Source organism: Caretta caretta, chromosome 1 (genome assembly GCF_965140235.1).
Source record: "Caretta caretta isolate rCarCar2 chromosome 1, rCarCar1.hap1, whole genome shotgun sequence".
NCBI classification, from domain to species: domain Eukaryota; kingdom Metazoa; phylum Chordata; order Testudines; family Cheloniidae; genus Caretta; species Caretta caretta.
In genome coordinates this window covers 122232465-122254674 of record NC_134206.1, presented here as the reverse complement: position 1 = coordinate 122254674, position 22210 = coordinate 122232465, and the positions used below count along the sequence as shown (strand labels likewise).

The window sequence follows — 22210 nt, the reverse complement described above, 5'->3', positions numbered from 1 at the left end:
GTGCAGTGGCAATCAAAAAGGCTAATGGTATGTTAGGAACCATTAGGAAAGGGATGGGTAATAAGACAGAAAAATATCATAATGTCACTATATAAATCCATGATAAGCCCACACCTAGAATATCTGTACTGTTCTGGTCACCCGATCTCAAAAAAGATATATTAGAATTGGAAAAGGTACAGAGAAGGGCAACAAAAATGATTATGGGTATGGAACTGCTTCCATATAAAGAGAGATTAAAAAGACAATAGAGGCCTGTATAGTCATGAATGGCATGAAGAAAGTGAATAGGGAGTGCTATTTACCCGTTCACATAGCACAAGAACCAAGGGTCACCGATAAAATTAATAGGCAACAGGTTTAAAACAAACATAAGGAAGTATTTCTTCACACAATGCACATTTCACCTGTGGAACTCATTGTCAGTGGATTTTGTGAAGGCCAAAAGTATAACTGGCTTCAAAAAAAGAATTAGATACGTTCATGGAGGATAGGTCCATCAATGGCTATTAGTCAAGATGGTCAAAGATGAAAAGCCTATGCTCTGGGTGTTCCTAAATCTCTGACTACCCAAAGCTGGGACTGGACAACAGGGGATGGATTGCTCCTTAATTCATAGAATCATAGAATCATAGAATATAAGGGTTGGAAGGGACCCCAGAAGGTCATCTAGTCCAACCCCCTGCTCGAAGCAGGACCAATTCCCAGTTAAATCATCCCAGCCAGGGCTTTGTCAAGCCTGACCTTAAAAACCTCTAAGGAAGGAGATTCTACCACCTCCCTAGGTAACGCATTCCAGTGTTTCACCACCCTCTTAGTGAAAAAGTTTTTCCTAATATCCAATCTAAACCTCCCCCACTGCAACTTGAGACCATTACTCCTCGTTCTGTCATCTGCTACCATTGAGAACAGTCTAGAGCCATCCTCTTTGGAACCCCCTTTCAGGTAGTTGAAAGCAGCTATCAAATCCCCCCTCATTCTTCTCTTCTGCAGGCTAAACAATCCCAGCTCCCTCAGCCTCTCCTCATAAGTCATGTGTTCCAGACCCCTAATCATTTTTGTTGCCCTTCGCTGGACTCTCTCCAATTTATCCACATCCTTCTTGAAGTGTGGGGCCCAAAACTGGACACAGTACTCCAGATGAGGCCTCACCAATGTCGAATAGAGGGGAACGATCACGTCCCTCGATCTGCTCGCTATGCCCCTACTTATACATCCCAAAATGCCATTGGCCTTCTTGGCAACAAGGGCACACTGCTGACTCATATCCAGCTTCTCGTCCACTGTCACCCCTAGGTCCTTTTCCGCAGAACTGCTGCCTAGCCATTCGGTCCCTAGTCTGTAGCTGTGCATTGGGTTCTTCCGTCCTAAGTGCAGGACCCTGCACTTATCCTTATTGAACCTCATCAGATTTCTTTTGGCCCAATCCTCCAATTTGTCTAGGTCCTTCTGTATCCTATCCCTCCCCTCCAGCGTATCTACCACTCCTCCCAGTTTAGTATCATCCGCAAATTTGCTGAGAGTGCAATCCACACCATCCTCCAGATCATTTATGAAGATATTGAACAAAACCGGCCCCAGGACCGACCCTTGGGGCACTCCACTTGATACCGGCTGCCAACTAGACATGGAGCCATTGATAACTACCCGTTGAGCCCGACAATCTAGCCAGCTTTCTACCCACCTTGTAGTGCATTCATCCAGCCCATACTTCCTTAACTTGCTGACAAGAATACTGTGGGAGACCGTGTCAAAAGCTTTGCTAAAGTCAAGAAACAATACATCCACTGCTTTCCCTTCATCCACAGAACCAGTAATCTCATCATAGAAGGCAATTAGATTAGTCAGGCATGACCTTCCCTTGGTGAATCCATGCTGGCTGTTCCTGATCACTTTCCTCTCATGAAAAAATTGCCATGTTTTGTTCATTCTCTCTGAAGCAACTGGCACTGGCCACTGTTGGAAGACAGGATACTAGACTAGGTGGACCACTGGTCTCACTCAGTATGGCTATTCATATGTTCTTATATTCCCAGGGGCATCCACTCCAGATTCCTGACCTGAATAACCAAAGAAGAGAGCACCCCCAGAAAATTCTCCCTAGGTTTTACATTGAGCCTAGTGACTATGTGAGAGTTTAATGAGTGCAGTGCAATAGAACTCATAGTTGTATATCTATCTAACAAATCTTAGTACTATTATTTAAGAAGCACAGAATAAGTAGGGATACTAGACATTTTTGAAGTATAAACATCTAAGAGAGATGTGAATTATTTTGCTTGGTTGTTGGGAGTATAGTTTTTAAGTAATGGGATGAAATTAAGAAAAGGAAAGTTGGGCTGAATATTAAGAAAAAAAATTCCTTAAAGTGAGATCTCCAAGGAAAATGTTTTGAGACCCATCACTTGAAACTTTGCTAGAGTAGAGTAGACAAGTTACTAGAAACCAGACTGAAGGAAACAGCTGGTCACAGGAAGAGGCTATGAATTAGACAATTCATGTGGACTTTTCCATCTCTAATTATTATATTGGGTGCTAGCAAGAGACTCTGCTATAGCAACTTCTTAGATAATTCACTGGGAGTCTGGTTTTCAGCACAAACATAAATGTCCTTTGGATAAAGTTATTGGCAGTTAGGAAGATGGTTATAATTTCAGGTAATGAACTGGACTAGGGAGCCCATTCTAGCGATTGAGCTCTCCAGTCAAAAGACAAAGATTAGGCAGCCATGCAGAAGGGTGATGGAAACCAGCACTCATCACACATGGTCAAAGTCAGAAGAACTGTCGGGGAGGGAAAGACACTGGGGGGACTACTCTTTCCCAAAAAGAACGTCTTTAAGCCAACAAGGATTCCCCTGTGAACCAACAAAGCTTCCCCCATGGAGAGTAGCATTATTTTTAAAGACTTCATACCTTGTACAAAAAGCATCCTTCCCCATCAGTTTGAGATCTTGAACTCCTCACTTACAGAGAATCGCTCCCTTCAGTTCCAGAAACTAGTTCCCCCATCATACTAGAAAGCAAATCTTCACCTAAGCAATCTTGAAATTTTAAAAGGTAATCACTTGGATATGAATTAACTGAGATATCGGAATTAGTTTAGCATCATCTTTGAAATTTTAGATTTCCAGGATAAGCAAAATGTATACAATTTTCAGCTAGGTTTTGTAGAGTATCACGTGCGAACAGAATGAAATTGCTTGTGCAATTTGACATTGGAATGCAACATTTTGGGGCATGTCAGTGAAGTGCAAGGCATGTTGCATACCTGCCTTTCATAGAATCATAGAATCATAGAATATAAGGGTTGGAAGGGACCCCAGAAGGTCATCTAGTCCAACCCCCTGCTCGAAGCAGGACCAATTCCCAGTTAAATCATCATCTGTAACATGCCAATACAGTCTATATGTCATACCAGCAGCTAGAGGCCAGGGGTCGGCAAACTACGGCCTGCGGGCTGTATCCAGCCCCTCAGGGCTTCGGATCCGGCCCGTGGGATTGCGAGCCCCTCGCCACTCCCAGAAGTGGCCAGCACCACGTCCTTGCGACCCCTGCGGGAGGAGGGGACAGAGAGCTCCACGTGCTGTCCTCGCCTGCAGGCATTGCCCCCCCCACAGCTCCCATTGGCCAGGAATGGAGAACTGTGGCCAATGGGAGCTTCAGGGGAGGTACCTGCAGGTGAGGGCAGCGCGCAGAGCCCTCTGCCCCCCCCACCCCACCCCGGGGCCGCAGGGACGTGGTGCCAGATGTAAGAAGACAAGTGTGTAATGGGTCTCATTTCAGACGTGTAATATGCTTCAAAATTCTCTAAACCTTATAGCTTAATGCTGGAACATATCTTGATCAGATATCCTACATTCTTGGTCTATATTTATGTCACTGCTTTAAAATATTCTGATAATCTGTCATGAGAAGAATTTAAAGGACATTGCGGTGCTGTATGGGAAAAATCTGTGTAAGTCTTTCACAGAATACATCTTCAAAACAAGACGCTGCCCCAATTTCCCTGAGCTTAAGGCAGATTTCCCATTATATGTTGTTGGACTAGATAAATATGTGAGATTTATAGCATATACTCTTTTGGATAATCCACCCTAAAACAACCTTTCAGGTAATTCACTGATCTTTCAACACAACAAAAGATGTGCTTCAGATAATGTTACTGCCAGTTAGGAACACGATTACAATTTCGGGTAATGCAATGACTCAGGAGCCCTTTGTCGTGATTGGTCTCCTCCCAGCAGTGGAGAAAACCAAGTAGCCATGCAGATTCTTTTAGATCTGTCAGCTGCCTCTAGTACCCTTGCCCATGAGAAGCTGTTTCCTTGCCTGTGGACCCTGGCAGGATGATGTAATCCCCTACAATGGTTCTATTTCTTTCTTTCAGATTGGAGAAGGTAGTACTGGACAACTGCTCATCTGCCTGCGGGCTGTTTCTCGTGGGTTTTTGTTCTACCATCCCATCTCTTCAATCTGTATATGGGAAATTAGGTTGTGATGTCTTTATTAGCCACATCACATCACTCCTTTTTGTCTCCGTCTCACCTGACCTGTCCAGTGTGGCTTGCCCAGTGTCTAATGGATTGGGTATAGTTTCAATTGTCACCAAAATATTTAGTCGCAATTGGACATCGAACTTAATAAATGCCAGTGAGAATGAATCAGAGGCAAATATAGGGAAAGAACAAATTAAAAATTACTCAGAGAAGTTAGATGTCCTCAAGTCACCAGGGCCTGATGAAATACATCCTAGAATACTCAAGGGGATGACTGAGGAGATATCTGAGCCATTAGTGATTATCTTTGAAAAGTCATGGAAGACGGAGAGATTCCAGAAGACTGGAAAAGAACAAATATAGTGCCAAGCTATAAAAAGGGAAATAAGGACAACCCAGGGAATTACAGACTGGTCAGCTTAACTTTTGTACCCAGAAAGATAATGGAGCAAATAATTAAGCAATTAATTTGCAAACATATAGACGATAATAAGGTGATAAGTAATAGTCAGCATGGATTTGTCAAGAACAACACACCAAACCAACTTAATAGCTTTCTTTGACAGGGTAAAAAGCCTTGGGGATGGGGAGAAGCAGACTGTGTGATATATCTTGACTTTACTAAGGGTATGTCTACACTACGGAATAAGGTCAAATTTATAGAAGTCGGTTTTTTAGAAATCGGTTTTATAAATTCGAGTGTGTGTGTCCCCACAGTAAATGCTCTAAGTGCATTAAGTGCATTAACTCGGCGGAGCGCTTCCACAGTACCGAGGCAAGCGTCGACTTCCGGAGCGTTGCACTGTGGGTAGCTATCCCACAGTTCCCGCAGTCTCCGCTGCCCATTGGAATTCTGGGTTGAGATCCCAATGCCTGATGGGGCTAAAACATTGTCGCGGGTGGTTCTGGGTACATATCGTCAGCCTCCCGTTCCCTCCCTCCCCCCGTGAAAGCAAGGGCAGACAATCATTTCGCGCCTTTTTTCCTGAGTTACCTGTGCAGACGCCATACCATGGCAAGCATGGAGCCCGCTCAGGTAACCGTCACCCTATGTCTCCTGGGTGCTGGCAGACGCGGTACGGCATTGCTACACAGTAGCAGCAACCCCTTGCCTTGTGGCAGCAGACGGTACAGTACGACTGGTAGCCGTCATCGTCATGTCTGAGGTGCTCCTGGTCGCCTCTGTGAGGTCGATCAGGAGCGCCTGGGCAGACATGGGCACAGGGACTAAATTTGGAGTGACTTGACCAGGTCATTCTCTTTAGTCCTGCAGTCAGTCCTATTGAACCGTCTTATGGTGAGCGGGCAGGCGATACGGACTGCTAGCAGTCGTGCTGTACCATCTTCTGCCGAGCAGTCATGAGATGTGGATGGCATGCAGTCCGTCTGCTGCCAGCCAAAGATGTAAAAGATAGATGGAGTGGGTCAAAACAAGAAATAGACCAGATTTGTTTTGTACTCATTTGCTTCCCCCCCCTCCCCTGTCTAGGGGACTCATTCTTCTAGATCACACTGCAGTCAAGGTGCAGCGAGGTAAATCTAGCCATGTATCAATCAGAGGCCAGGCTAACCTTCTTGCTCCAATAAGGACAATAACTTAGGTGCACCATTTCTTATTGGAACCCTCTGTGAAGTCCTGCCTGAAATACTCCTTGATGTAAAGCCACCCCCTTTGTTGATTTTAGCTCCCTGAAGCCAACCCTGTAAGCGCCCCTCCCAGCGTCAGAGCAATGGCAAACAATCGGGCATCTGAGAGTGCTGTCCAGAGCAGTCACAATGGAGCGCTCTGATGGGGCTAAAACATTGTCGCGGGTGGTTCTGGGTACGTGTCGTCAGGCCCCCGTTCCCTCCCTCCCTCCGTGAAAGCAAGGGCAGACAATCATTTCGCGCCTTTTTTCCTGAGTTACCTGTGCAGACGCCATACCACAGCAAGCATGGAGCCCGCTCAGGTAACCGTCACCCTATGTCTCCTGGGTGCTGGCAGACGCGGTACGGCTTTGCTGCACAGTAGCAGCAACCCCTTGCCTTCTGGCAGCAGACGGTGCAATACGATTGGTAGTCGTCCTCATCGTGTCCGAGGTGCTCCTGGCCGCGTCGGCTGGGAGCGCCTGGGCAGACATGGGCGCAGGGACTAAATTTGGAGTGACTTGACCAGGTCATTCTCTTTAGTCCTGCAGTCAGTCCTATTGAACCGTCTTATGGTGAGCAGGCAGGCGATACGGACTGCTAGCAGTCGTACTGTACCATCTTCTGCCAGGCAGGCAAGAGATGAGGATTGCTAGCAGTCGTATTGCACCATCTTCTGCCAGGCAGGCAAGAGATGGGGATGGCTAGCAGGCGTACTGTACCATCTTCTGCCAAGCAGCCATGAGATGTGGATGGCATGCAGTCCTTCTGCACCGTCTGCTGCCAGCCAAAGATGTAAAAGATAGATGGAGTGGGTCAAAACAAGAAATAGACCAGATTTGTTTTGTACTCATTTGCCTCCTCCCCTGTCTAGGGGACTCATTCCTCTAGGTCACACTGCAGTCACTCACAGAGAAGGTGCAGCGAGGTAAATCTAGCCATGTATCAATCAGAGGCCAGGCTAACCTCCTTGTTCCAATAACAACGATAACTTAGGTGCACCATTTCTTATTGGAACCCTCCGTGCAGTCCTGCCTGAAATACTCCTTGATGTACAGGCACCCCCTTTGTTGATTTTAGCTCCCTGAAGCCAACCCTGTAAGCCGTGTCGTCAGTCGCCCCTCCCTCCGTCAGAGCAACGGCAGACAATCGTTCCGCGCCTTTTTTCTGTGCGGACGCCATACCACGGCAAGCATGGAGCCCGCTCAGCTCACTTTGGCAATTAGGAGCACATTAACCACCACACGCATTATTCAGCAGTATATGCAGCACCAAAACATGGCAACGCGATACCGGGCGAGGAGGCGACGTCAGCGCGGTCCCGTGAGTGATCAGGACATGGACACAGATTTCTCTGAAAGCATGGGCCCTGACAATGCATGCATCATGGTGCTAATGGGGCAGGTTCATGCTGTGGAACGCCGATTCTGGGCTCGGGAAACAAGCACAGACTGGTGGGACCGCATAGTGTTGCAGGTCTGGGACGATTCCCAGTGGCTACGAAACTTTCGCATGCGTAAGGGCACTTTCATGGAACTTTGTGACTTGCTTTCCCCTGTCCTGAAGCGCATGAATACCAAGATGAGAGCAGCCCTCACAGTTGAGAAGCGAGTGGCGATAGCCCTGTGGAAGCTTGCAACGCCAGACAGCTACCGGTCAGTTGGGAATCAATTTGGAGTAGGCAAATCTACTGTGGGGGCTGCTGTGATGCAAGTAGCCCACGCAATCAAAGATCTGCTGATATCAAGGGTAGTGACCCTGGGAAATGTGCAGGTCATAGTGGATGGCTTTGCTGCAATGGGATTCCCTAACTGTGGTGGGGCTATAGACGGAACCCATATCCCTATCTTGGCACCGGAGCACCAAGCCGCCGAGTACATAAACCGCAAGGGGTACTTTTCAATAGTGCTGCAAGCTCTGGTGGATCACAAGGGACGTTTCACCAACATCAACGTGGGATGGCCGGGAAAGGTGCATGATGCTCGCATCTTCAGGAACTCTGGTCTGTTTCAAAAGCTGCAGGAAGGGACTTTATTCCCAGACCAGAAAATAACTGTTGGGGATGTTGAAATGCCTATATGTATCCTTGGGGACCCAGCCTACCCCTTAATGCCATGGCTCATGAAGCCGTACACAGGCAGCCTGGACAGTGGTCAGGAGCTGTTCAACTACAGGCTGAGCAAGTGCAGAATGGTGGTAGAATGTGCATTTGGACGTTTAAAGGCGCGCTGGCGCAGTTTATTGACTCGCTTAGACCTCAGCGAAACCAATATTCCCACTGTTATTACTGCTTGCTGTGTGCTCCACAATATCTGTGAGAGTAAGGGGGAGACGTTTATGGCGGGGTGGGAGGTTGAGGCAAATCGCCTGGCTGCTGGTTACGCGCAGCCAGACACCAGGGCGGTTAGAAGAGCACAGGAGGGCGCGGTACGCATCAGAGAAGCTTTGAAAATCAGTTTCATGACTGGCCAGGCTACGGTGTGAAAGTTCTGTTTGTTTCTCCTTGATGAACCCCCCCGCCCCTTGGTTCACTCTACTTCCCTGTAAGCTAACCACCCTCCCCTCCTCCCTTTAATCATTGCTTGCAGAGCCAATAAAGTCATTGCTGCTTCACAGTCATGCATTCGTTATTCATTCATCACACAAATAGGGGGATGACTACCAAGGTATCCCAGGAGGGGTGGTGGAGGAGGGAAGGAAAATGCCACACAGCACTTTAAGCACAGCACTTTAAAAGTTTACAACTTTAAAATTTATTGAATGACAGCCTTCTTTTTTTTGGGCAATCCTCTGTGGGGGAGTGGCTGGTTGGCCGGAGGCCTCCCCACCGTGTTCTTGGGCGTCTGGGTGTGGAGGCTATGGAACTTGGGGAGGAGGGCGGTTGGTTACAGAGGGGCTGCAGTGGCAGTCTGTGCTCCAGCTGCCTTTGCTGCAGCTCAACCATACACTGGAGCATACTGGTTTGGTCCTGCAGCAGCCTCAGCATTGAATCCTGCCTCCTCTCATCACGCTGCCGCCACCTTTGAGCTTCAGCCCTGTCTTCAGCCCGCCACTTACTCTCTTCAGCCCGCCACTTACTCTCTTCAGCCCTCCACCTCTCCTCCCGGTCATTTTGTGCTTTCCTGCACTCTGACATTATTTGCCTCCACGCATTCGTCTGTGCTCTGTCAGTGTGGGAGGACAGCATGAGCTCGGAGAACATTTCATCGCGAGTGCGTTTTTTTTTCTTTCTAAGCTTCACTAGCCTCTGGGAAGGAGAAGATCCTGTGATCATTGAAACACATGCAGCTGGTGGAGAAAAAAAAAGGGACAGCGGTATTTAAAAAGACACATTTTATAAAACAGTGGCTACACTCTTTCAGGGTAAACCTTGAAAGTTAACATTACATACATAGCACATGTGCTTTCGTTACAAGGTCGCATTTTGCCTCCTCCCACCGCGTGAACGGATTTTGGTTGAATGCCAGCAAACATACACTGCAATGCTTTGTTCTACAGTGATTCCCCAGTACGTGTTGCTGGCCTGGAGTGGTAAAGTGTCCTACCATGAAGGACGAAATAAGGCTGCCCTCCCCAGAAACCTTTTGCAAAGGCAGAACCGCAAATGCCAGGGCAAAGTAATCCTTTCACATGCTTGCTTTTAAACCATGTATAGCATTTTAAAAGGTACACTCACCAGAGGTCCCTTCTCCGCCTGCTGAGTCCAGGAGGCAGCCTTGGGTGGGTTCGGGGGGTACTGGCTCCAGGTCTAGGGTGAGAAACAGTTCCTGGCTGTCGGGAAAACCGGTTTCTCCGCTTGCTTGCTGTGAGCTATCTACAACCTCCTCCTCATCATCTTCTTCGTCCCCAAAACCTACTTCTGTATTGCCTCCATCTCCATTGAAGGAGTCAAACAACACGGCTGGGGTAGTGGTGGCTGAACCCCCTAAAATGGCATGCAGCTCATCATAGAAGCGGCATGTTTGGGGCTCTGACCCAGAGCGGCCGTTCGCCTCTCTGGTTTTCTGGTAGGCTTGCCTCAGCTCCTTCAGTTTCACGCGGCACTGCTTCGGGTCCCTGTTATGGCCTCTGTCCTTCATGCCCTGGGAGATTTTCAGAAAGGTTTTGGCATTTCGAAAACTGGAACGGAGTTCTGATAGCACGGATTCCTCTCCCCAAACAGCGATCAGATCCCGTACCTCCCGTTCAGTCCATGCTGGAGCTCTTTTGCGATTCTGGGACTCCATCATGGTCACCTCTGCTGATGAGCTCTGCATGGTCACCTGCAGCTTGCCACGCTGGCCAAACAGGAAATGAGATTCAAAAGTTCGCGGTTCTTTTCCTGTCTACCTGGCCAGTGCATCTGAGTTGAGAGCGCTGTCCAGAGCGGTCAGAATGGAGCACTCTGGGATAGCTCCCGGAGGCCAATACCATCGAATTGTGTCCACAGTACCCCAAATTCGAGCCGGCAACGTCGATTTAAGCGCTAATCCACTTGTCAGGGGTGGAGTAAGGAAATCGATTTTAAGAGCCCTTTAAGTCGAAATAAAGGGCTTCATTGTGTGGACGGGTGCAGGTTTAAATCGATTTAACGCTGCTAAATTCGATCTAAAGTCCTAGTGTAGACCAGGGCTAAGGCTTTTGATACTGTCTCGCATGACCTTCTCATAAACAATCTAGGGAAATACAGCCTAGGTTGTGCTACTATGTGGGTGCATAACTGGTTGGAAAACCATTCCCAGAAAGTAGTTATCAGTAATTCACAGTCAAGCTGGAAGGGCATATCAAATGGGGTTCTGCAGGGATTAGTTCTGGGTTCAGTTCTGTTCAATATCTTCATCAACGTTTTAGATAACGGCATAGAGCAGAGGTGGGCAAACTACGGCCCGCAGGCCACATCCGGCCCCCGGGACCCTTCTGCTCAGCCCCTGAGCTCCTGGCCCAGGAGGCTAGTCCCCAGCCCCTCCGCTGCAGCCTCAGCGTGCTGCGCCCGGCACAATGCTTTGTGGCTGGGTAGCGCAGTTGCAGAGCTGCAGCCTAACCCGGTGCTCCAGGCAGCGCGGTAAGGGGGCAGGGAGAAGGGGGCATTGGATAGAAGACAGGGAAGTTGGGGGGGTGATAAGGGGGTGGGGGTGTGGATAGGGGTCAGGGTGGTCAGAGGGCGGGGAACGGGGGGGTTGGATGGGGCAGCAGTCCTGGGGGGCAAGTCACGAATGAGAGGGGGGTTGGATGGGGCAGCAGGGGGCAGTCAGGGGTGGGGGGTGGTCGGGGACAGGGAGCAGGGGGTGGTGGATGGGGCAGGAGTCCTGGGGGGTCCATCAGGGATGTGGGGTTTGGATGGGGCAGGAGTCCCGAGGGAGCCATCAGGGGGTGAGAAGTGTTGGGGGGGGGTCCGATAGGAGGCGGGGGCCGGGCCACGCCTGGCTGTTTGGGGAGACACAGCCTCCCCTAACCAGCGTTCCATACAATTTTGGAAACCCGATGTGGCCCTCAGTCCAAAAAGTTTGCCTGCCCCTGGCATAGAGAGTACATTTATAAAGTTTGCGGACGATACCATGCTGGGAGGGGTTGCAAGTGCTTTGAAGGATAGGATTAAAATTCAAAATGATCTGGACAAATTGGAGAAATGGTCTGAAATAAATAGGATGAAATTCAATGAGGACAAATGCAAAGTACTCCACTTAGGAAGGAATAATCAGTTGCACACATACAAAATGGGAAATGACTACCTCGGAAGAAGTACTGCAGAAAGGGCTCACAAGCTAAATATGAGTCAACAATGTAATACTTGCAAAAAAAGCAAACCATTCTGGGATGTATTAGCACTGTGTGTTTGTATTCTCAAACTTTTGTATTCGCAACCCCTTTCACACAGCAAGCCTCTTAGTGTACCCTTCCTTATAAATATAAAACACTTTTTAAAAATATTTAGCACTATTATAAATGCTGGAGGTGAAGCGGGGTCTGGGATGAAGGCTGTCAGCTCGTGACCCTCACATGTAATAACCTCATGACCCCCTGAGGGGTCATGACCCCCAGTTTGAGAACCCCTGTGGGAGTGTTGTAAGCAAGACATGAGAAGTAATTCTTCTGCTCTACTCTGTGCTGATTAGGCCTCAAGTACAGTATTGTGTCCAGTTCTGGGCACCACATTTCAGGAAAGATGTGGACAAACTGGAGAAAGTCCAGAGAAGAGCAACAAAAATCATTAAAAGTCTAGAAAACATGACCTATGAGGAACAATTGAAAATATTGGGTTTGTTTAGTCTCGAGAAGAGAAGACTGATGGGGGACATGATAACAGTTTTCAGGTACGTAAAAGGTTGTTACAAGAAGGAGGGAGGTAAATTGTTCTCTTTAACCTCTGAGGATAGGACAAGAAGCAATGGGCTTAAATTGAAGCAAGGGCAATTTAGGTTTGACATTAGGAAAGGTTAAGCATTGAAATAAATAGCCTAGGGAGGTTGTGGAATCTCTGTCATTGGGGATTTTTCAGAATAGGTTAGACAAACACCTGTTAGGGATGGTCTAGATCAGTGGTTCCCAAACTTGTTCCACTGCTTGTGCAGGGAAAGCCCCTGGCGGGCCGGGCTGGTTTGTTTTCCTGCTGCGTCCGCAGGTTCGGCCAATTGCAGCTCCCAGTGGTCACGGTTCGCTGCTCCAGGCCAATGGGAGCTGCTGGAAGAGGCGCGGGCAGAGGGATGTACCGGCCGCCACTTCCAGCAGCTCCCATTGGCCTGGAGCAGCGAACTGCAGCCACTGGGAGCCACGATCGGCCAAACCTGCAGATGCGGCAGGAAAACAAATCAGCCCGGCCCGCCAGGGGCTTACCCTGCACAAGCGATGGAACAAGTTTGGGAACCACTGGTCTAGATAATACTTAGACCTGCCTTGAGTGCAGGGGACTTGACTAGAAGACCTCTCGAGGTCCCTTCCACCCTACAATTCTATGATTTGATGGATGAATGCTAACTGGTAGACACTGAATCCAGATAAGACTTACAGGATGGGGGAAAACAACCAGATGGAATGATAGATTATATCAGTTGCCCTTCATGAAGGTATATGCTTGCTATTTTCTACATAGACTGGCAACCTGAGGCTATTGTTGGTTCTCCTGAATGTCCAGGAAATGCTTTTTTATCACTTTCCTCAGCCAGAAGGTTGCTGTGAAAGACCCTTTCTTTATGATGCAGATCTCCACACAGTCTTCCACGCTTTTACTATCTACAAGATAGGCTGTACTCTATTTTGAGCTACATCTAAAAACCACTTGGAAATTGCAGCTCGTACAGAATGCAACTGCCTGATTATTAGGTGATATGTCTTGTAGTAAAAACTTTATATACCGCACTTCGCTCTGATTTTCCTTCCAAGTGTAAGACAAGCTGTTTGTTTTTGACTAATGGATCCTTGTTCACAGCCTTGTTCCAGAACTGTGATGGTGTCACATGAGGAGAGCAAGCAACTGAGGTGCTTGAGCTGATAGCACCCTGCTTTAAACAGGAGGACCCTAGTGACAGAGAGCTCTTGACTCTGGTTCCCCTTTGGTCTGCTAGACCCTGAATTGGATCAGTGGAAGCTGAGAGTGCTTAGCATCTCAGGAGTTTTTCAGCTCTCTGCAGGATTGGGTCCCTGAGAAAATCAGTTTTGTCCTGCGGTCAGGAAGCAGTTGACTGAACCTTGAGAGTGAATGAAAGGGAAGCAATGGGGGTGAGAGGGAGAGGGGAAATTCTTGTGATTAAATTATTTTGAGACTTACTGAAATTTTTTTGGTTTTGTTCTGTTCGCTTATTTATTTGTTTTAATATCTGTACAGCTTTCAAAGCACTGGCCAGGCATTCTTATACATATAAACACATATGTAAATATAGTCTCGTACTGAAATGAGAACAAACTACACTGATTGAACAAAAGGGATGCAATCTAGCCAGCTATTGACTGAACACTGGCCCCGTCTTTCTAAAGTACAGGTCTGCTAATTACTCCCACAGTCAGGTCCATTTAATGAAATCCACAGCTGTGAATTGACAATATCTGGCATAGGTCCTGCTGTGATGACTATGTGAAGAAAAACAACCAAGATTTTTGACTGAAAGAGCTCTCTTTTTTTCCAAAGGGAAGGTTGGCCTTTACTGAGGGAGTCTTGAAAAGAACCCCATAACTCCCCATTAATTAATTGTAATAGCTAAACAATATACAAATGCTTTCTTTGGATTAAAATATTTCATGAAAGGGTAGATTATAAACTAAAATGCACCTGGGCATTATACAAATGCAACCAATATATTTGATCTTAATGTTACATAAAATGTTTTCGCAAAAAGAAAAGGAGTACTTGTGGCACCTTAGAGACTAACCAATTTATTGTCTCTACGTTAGTCCCTAAGGTGCCACAAGTACTTCTTTTTCTTTTTGCGAATACAGACTAACACGGCTGTTACTCTGAAACCTGATAAAATGTTTTGAGCATTGATAACTGTAGCCATTCTGTAAAGGTAACAAAAATGTGGTTATGCTGCCATCAAGTGGATATTTAAGTTATCCATGTTCCACATTACTGACTTTTATGTGGCCTCCATGAAAAATACCGATATTTGAATATTTTCATATTTGTACAAGGGTTGATATGCAGGTTTTGAAATTATTATAATTTCCTAAGAAGAGCTGGTCAGAAATTAAATTGTGGTTAAAAACACAGTTTTGGTACACACATTACTTTTACACACATTTTAGCTAAAAATGCAGACTCATGCTCCCACAATTTCACTATAGAGGTTTAACACTGAAAATTTACCAAAGCTCCTCTTCCTTTATACTCCATTCCCATTGCAAAAAACCAAACCAACCAACCAACCAAAACAGTTCACTTAGCTGTTTTGTTTTGATTCTCTTTAGCAGGAACAAAGATTTCTTATCTGCTGTCCTCATTTTTTAAAAGCTTTATGTAACAAGGGAGCTTCACAAATGTATTTTCACATAACTGCCTTGTGCTTTTATTTCTGGTGTAATGAGATGTATTAGATTTTTTAAAATTCCCAGTAAAAAAAAGTGAACTTTTTTCCTGCCTTCACAAAGTTACGAAATCACTATGTAGACCAACAGAAAAAGCGATTCCTTTGTTAGCATATATAAGTCCGTTGCTGCTCGTATTAAAAATAGATTTCAGAGAATAGACACTTCAGAAATGCAGATAAAGACAATACTCCCCCCTAGGGGTAGAAATAGAATTTGCAACATTAATTACATGACCTGGGTTTGTACAGTATAAACCTTATTAGCAAAAAAAAGCAAATAAGACTAACCAAATGAAAATCAACTTTCTGGTTTTTACTGCATAGAATACTGCTATAGTAATTGTTCTGTGAAATCAGTCTATGTGGTATATTTTGGTTTTATTGTGATCTAGAGGGACTTTGATAACATGCATACATAGAAGCATATTTTTAATACTTCACTGGCAAAAAGCCTTAAAATAGTTCCTTTATTTCTGTCCCAGACAATATAAAATGCAATATAAAATGCAAAATTCAAAAAAGGTATTTTCATCATAATGAAAATATATTTCTTCAAATATTCTAAAGCAGGAAGTTTGAAACTAAAATTATCATAAAAATATTTTCCATTTAAATGGAAGCGACTGGGTGAGTACTATTTTGCATGTTATCCTATTACTGTGTGTAGGCTATTAAAATAAAGCATCATATCTGTTTGTACAGTGGCACAACTTCAAGTTATAATCTAGTAGAGTTTTTTTCTCCTCGTATTTTGATTCACGTTCTAAAGTTCTCACACTTTCAGTGTTTACCTGTTTTGCTCACATTTATGATATTCCTTGTTGTGTTCTGATTAGGATTTTTTTACGAGCTAGTCCATAACGTGTGTGGGTCTCTTTTTGTCAACAGGTAGGTCTTTATCAGTTACTTTGTTCCATCTTTCAAATAACTATTTTATGAAAATCCTAGCCAATAAGACTTTTCCATAGTCTCTTGCTAACCTGATTAAATACTGTACATTTGGAATTCAAAAGGGATTGTGGGGCACCACTCACACTGCTCTCTTCCCCCTCCTCTTGGGTAATCATTCAGACAGCCCAAGTGGAAGGCTATGAAAGTAGTTCAGATATCTCCAGCCATGACACAGGTACCGATTCTCTCCATATAGAGATTATTGCTGCATGCAGGCTGGGAAACCCCATACATTTCTTCCCAATTCTTCCTCAGAGATGGCTGGGAAAAGCCCCCCACATTAGCAGGGGTTTGGCCCAAAAATTTACAAACCACAAAGAACCAAGAACCAAGAAGATCTGGTGGAGGCTACAAGAAGCAAGGTTTATTCTCATGCTGAGGCCCTGTGCCTCCACACTGCTGATAGGCCCCGATTGGCCACTGTGACACCCCTAAACCATGAGAGCAGTAGGGAGAGGGATTTACACAGTGTCTAGGAGGAAACCTATGCTAGTTAATGCTGACTCACCATTTATCTTGTGCTGGTATTCACAAAAGGTTCTGCAGTGGTTACAGCAAACTATAAAACAGGAAGGGAGTCCTCACCAGGCCAGCTGGAGGCAACGGATGGATGCTTAGCCAAGCCAGGGTAGGGAGGGGGAGCTTCCCTCTGCTTTTAGTAGTGAGAAAGGAGCTGTGTCCTTCCCCTCCACCACTCTGACTCTATTTTACTTTCCCACCTGAGGTTTTTGGGGGGGGGATGTAGCCATCACTTCAGCCTTGCATCCCTCCCTTCTTTCTGGATTCCCAGACCCAGGACCCTGAAGAGAAGCCACAGAGCAAGAACTCACTCCTTAGCCTGGATCCACAGATTCAGGTTCCCTCCACTATAGAAGCAGAGGGGTGCATCCGGCTTCAGGTTTCTTTTTGCTGATCCCTTTAGAATGGACTCCAGGTCTTTCATGAGGTTATGCCACTAAGAAGCAGGGGCGGCTCTCCCAATTTTGCCACCCCAAGCAGTCACCGCCGAATTGCTGCTGCAACAGTGGCGGAGCTGCCGCCGAATTGCCGCCATGCCCGGAAGAGCGGTGGAGCTGTAACCCAAAAGCCGCCACGGCGGGAAGAGCAATGGAGCTGCCACCGAATTGCCGCCACGGGACACGGACGGCCGCCCCATTCTGAATGCCGCCCCAAGCACCTGCTTGGAAAGCTGGTGCCTGGAGCCAACCCTGGTAAGAAGCTTCCCAGGTTACACTTTGGTTCTGAACTTTATGGGCTAAATCTAGCCCTGATGTAATGGCGGTGGAGTTACACTGGGGTGCAATTTGTCCTCAGTTTGTTTTAACTGACTATAGCTGTGTCGACACAGCAAAGAAAAACCCGCGGCTGGCCCATGCCAGCTGACTCCGGCTTGTGGGGCTTGGGCTGCGGAGCTTCTTTCATTGCTGTGTAGACATCTTGGCTCAGGCTGGAGCCTGGGCTCTGAGACCCTGTTATGTGGGAGGGTCCCAGAGCCCGAGCTCCAGCTCGAATCCACAAGTCTACATAGCAATGAAACAATTCTGCAGCCTGAGCCCCATGAGCTCGAGTCAGCTGGCAGAGGCCAGCTGCAGGTGTCTAGTTGCTGTGTTGACCCAGCCATAGAGACAAGGTGGGTGAGGTAATATTTTTTATTGGACCAACTTCTGTTGGTGGAAGGTCCAAGCTTTTGAGCTACAGAGAACTCTTCTTCAGGTCTGGGGAAGGAAATCAGAGTGTCTGAGCTAGGGACAGGTTGTTAAGCATATGCCATGGAGTAACACATGTGGTAGGTGGTCACTTGAAAGGAAGTGGGCAATTGAGGATTAGATTGTTATGCATAAGGTGTTTGAAGTAGGTAATTAGGAGTTGCAGGCAGTATGGTGTGTTACAAACTGTTATAATGAACCATAAAATCAGTGTCCCTGTTGAGTCCATAGTTTTTGGTGTCTAGCAGAGTTATGAATTTAAGTTCGCAGGGTCACCTTTTGTAGATGTTCTGCAGGTGTCCTTTGAGGATGAGGACTGAGAGGTCAGCTACAGAGTGATCACTTTGTGAAAAGTGTTCACCCACATTTAATAGGGTGTTTTTGTCATTTATCATTTTTCTGTGTGAGTTCATTCGAGAGTGAAGTGATTGTCTTGTTTCGCCCACATAATTGTTATTGGGGTATTTAATGCACTAGATGAGGTACACCATCTGTTATGATAGGCATGTGTATGACCCATGAATCTTGAAAGGTATGTTGTGGAGGTACTGATCCTTGTAGCAGTGGAGATACGTTTGCAGGGTCTGCATCTATTATTCTGGCAGGGTCTGGTGCTGCTTTGAGTTGGTGTGTCTTGGTCTGTAGGGAGCTTGCTTTTGATAATGAGCTTGATGATACTAGGGGGGTTGTTTGAAGGCCAGAAGAGGGGGTTCAGGAAAGATTTCTTTCAGCATGTGATCCCCATCAAATGTGGCTTTTAATGACTTGATGATACCTCATATGGGTTCCAGTGTAGGGTAGAAAGTGACAACTAGGAGTGTGTAGTCAGTGGGTTTTTTTTTTCCTCCTGTACTGAAGCAGGTTCTCCCAGGGTATTTGGGTAGCCCTTTCCATGATATCATGGAAACGGTTGCATCTTTAGCACTTTGTCAATAAGTTCTGGGCAAATTTCCCATGAGACGTTTAGACCCTTTGTTGTTTAAAAATGGAAGTTTTTCTACTCCACCTGAAGGCAGAGTTCTCTGCCAATTGCCCAAAATGAGTTAAGAGCTCTGGGATGGGTGTAACTTTACCTATTGACATGCCTTGTGCTTTCTCCTTGTCACACTTTTGAAATTTGACATTTTACAGCTATTAGTCATTTCTTTAGGGATTAGCTACTACATATTATTTCTACCACTGAAATCTACCTCAGAAATGGTCAATTGTGAAAGAGCTGACACACTTAATGTAGCACAGCGTCTTAGAGACATCTTGATCTGACTATGTATTACACAGACACTCTCCCGGCCTAGGATTCAGTAGGATGATACATACAACAGGATGACACAACTGTTTTATCTGAAATTTTAAAATTGTCATAAAGTTGAAAGTAGGCTGTTTAAAAAGAGATGGATTTCATTCCCTAATATGATATATATGATAAGATTATTTCTGCTCCTTCCTTTCCTCTTCCCCCATAACATCAGAAATTATTTTATATTGTTGAGCTACATGGTCTTTGTGGGCTTTTCTGTAGCCTGGAACAAAACCATGTGACTGACAATCCAGGTAGCCTTAACTTGCTGTCTGAACTGAAGCCATCAGAAAGAGTTAACTCAATGTCCTAAATGTTGTAAAACAAATGCTCTCTCAAGTACCACATGCTAGCTGTAAACTTGTGATTTTCTGCTACGCAACAGAAGGTACCTGGCTTGGCTCCATATAGACTGAAGGTTTGACTCTGATTTTGTATACACCAATGTCTACTGCGAGCAAGTGCATGGCCATCAGTTGAGCTCCACCAGGGTAACCTCAGTGTCAGTGAGACTAGAATTACAGCCTGCCCCTTTAATACAGTTTGGGAACTTGGGTTTCTTTTGCAGCTATTGTAAACACACATACACACACTGTTTGTTGTTTTTAATGTCTCCCCAATTTGTTTCAGGACTTCCCACTGAGATCATTATAATGACCATCCATGTGAAAAAGAACAGCAATGAGGAACAGAGAAAGTTAGGGGAGTTACCGAACCACAGTATCTCTATGGCAGTGGTTCCCAAACTTGTTCTGCCGCTTGTGCAGGGAAAGTCCCTGCTGGGCCGGGCTGGTTTGTTTATTCTGCTGCGTCCGCAGGTTCAGCCGATCACAGCTCCCAGTGGCTGCGGTTTGCTGCTCCAGACCAGTGGGAGCTGCTGGAAGCAGCAGGTAAACAAACCGGCCCAGCCTGGCAGGGGCTTTCCCTGCACAAGCGGCGGAACAAGTTTGGGAACCACTGCTCTATGGGACTGGTTATTTAGTTGTGCTCTTTTGTTTAAAATACCTTTATTTCAGTACAAAGTCTTTTTTCTTTTCCTTTTTGAATTCCTAGTCATTCCTATATCTTTCTGTTCTTTTCAAAGAAGAGTTATGAGGCAGGGATTTAGGCCTCGCTTAGATTTGGCAGATACTCGTATGTCATAAGCTTAGGGTAAACGCTTTCTTCTTTATTTTTTAAAATCTCTTTTTAAGTGCTGTCCATATGACTACACTCTCAATGAAAGCCCTGCTACAGATACAAAGCAGTCTTAATTACTGCAGATGAATTACGTATAACGAACAAAGCAGGCTCCAGTAATGTAGGAGTTGTTCTTGGAGAATTTGAAATAAAGTAGGTCATGCTTTAACATCACTGATATAATATCTAGGTTAAGAATTGATGAGGGCTTCATAATATCATCAGATAAGAAGCAGGGCCTTGAAAAGTTCAGACATAGATCTGATTCTGAAAGACTAAAAAATGTACCAGCTTTGTCTTAAAAGTGCACTTGTTAAATAGCTTTGTAATGCCCTATCTACTGCCTGCAAGGCTTTATTCCAGTGATGGCTTGTCCTTTAGCTAAATTAGAACTAGAAACAAACAGAAGCTTTAAGAGTTCAAGATGTACTATACCAGAGACAGATTTAACTTTCTGGTAATTAAAACAGCTCTCTCACATCACATCAGCAGAGCAGTTGAAATCAAAAGTAATAGGAGAGTACAGACCTACATAAAACAGTAGGACTGAATCATCTGCTCCACAGAGAATATGCATTCCATTTCACCAAAGAAAATATTTCAGCATTAGCATTGTTCAGAAGCTGCAAATTAATTAGTAATTATAGGCAGCGATTATGCTTTCAATTTTCTCTTGATATTCTCATAAAAATGTGCAAAAAGTCTACTTTACTGATTCTATTCTGAGAAAAATCTGACATTCCAAACAAGTAATTGTAGAGCTACTAGGGAGTAAGAATAAAAAGAAATCGGAAAAATCCTTACCTCATGGTATAGAGTAGGGTGCCATCATCTTCAAGGCGTAGAAGTTTGTTCGGTGTTGTCATGTTGTGAGCTATAGATTTTTTACCATTATGGAAGAAAGTGTCTGGAGTCCAGATCTTGCTGGCAAGCAGATTGTTAAGAGGGAGGCGTTGCATCGGTCCTTTGAATCGAAGTCTTTCATCTTTCCAGCTTTGTCGGAAAAAAACATCAATGGTGTATTCCTGACATAAAGAATCAGTCATGTTAATAATGTGTCTCAAAAGAAATAATAATTGTACAGGTATTTTAACAACAGAAATAATACTGATTTAGGATTCATATGCTATAACCTACCATTTCTGTGTCTGACACTGGACCAAAACTGGTAACGTAGATGTCTGTTTTCACCTGAGTTATTCTCTCTGTAGCAAAGAGACACAGACCCTGAATCAGTAATTGCTATAACAAACAAATATACACTCTGGATGTATTTCTTTTTCTATTAATAACTACATTTGCTACCTTAGGCCAGGATTTTCTAAGAAGCCAAAAACATTGAAATTCAATGGGCTTTGGGTGCCTAAGTCTTTGGGTCCTTTAACAATCCCAGACTTAATGTTTTTTTTAAGCATGGGATTTTCAGAAGATTTTAAGTGAGCTCGGAGCCCAAGTCCCATTTTTTTCAATGGTGTCATAGTGGTGAGAGTAGGCTTAGAAAGTCTTCTAAAATACAAACTAAATGAACATTAATAAATATTAATTGACTGTAACTCTGCCCTACAGACATGTATGAAAGACCTGGTTCCTGAAAGACATTGCTATACACCTTTGGAAGTCAATTACACCAATGCAAAATCAGAATGGTAGCATTGTACATACACATCATACTTACATCACACTGACGTAACTGTCTAAACCAGAAACAGGACAATAGTGAATCAGGCCCTAAGTACTTACCCCAAAGAGTGTAAAATCTATAGACAACTCATTGAACAAACAAGGGAAGAGACAGTGGAAACGCTGAGCGGTGTGTAAGAATGGTGAAATACATGACGCAGTCTGTTAGTTCCATGAGTTTCATTTGGGATTTATCTTTTTTAACTTGTTTTGTGGTTATCACGTTTAGCCATGGGATTATTAATACTTCTCTGCGGAGAGGATTATGGTTCAAAGA

The 22210-nt window shown here is 45.2% G+C and overlaps 1 protein-coding gene across 6 annotated transcripts in view; it reads right to left on the bottom strand.

Annotated features, from left to right (window-relative positions):
• The window catches only part of GABRA5 (gamma-aminobutyric acid type A receptor subunit alpha5), a 92420-nt gene that overhangs the window by 53680 nt on the left and 16530 nt on the right, over positions 1 to 22210 (bottom strand). For all 6 annotated transcript variants that reach the window (XM_048858861.2, XM_048858868.2, XM_048858839.2 and 3 more), the window contains exons 4-5: positions 21391 to 21458; positions 21058 to 21278 (exon numbers count right to left, since the gene is read on the bottom strand). In XM_048858861.2, coding sequence (XP_048714818.1) covers positions 21058 to 21278; positions 21391 to 21458 — 289 coding nt within the window. The remainder of the gene's footprint in view (positions 1 to 21057; positions 21279 to 21390; positions 21459 to 22210) is intronic.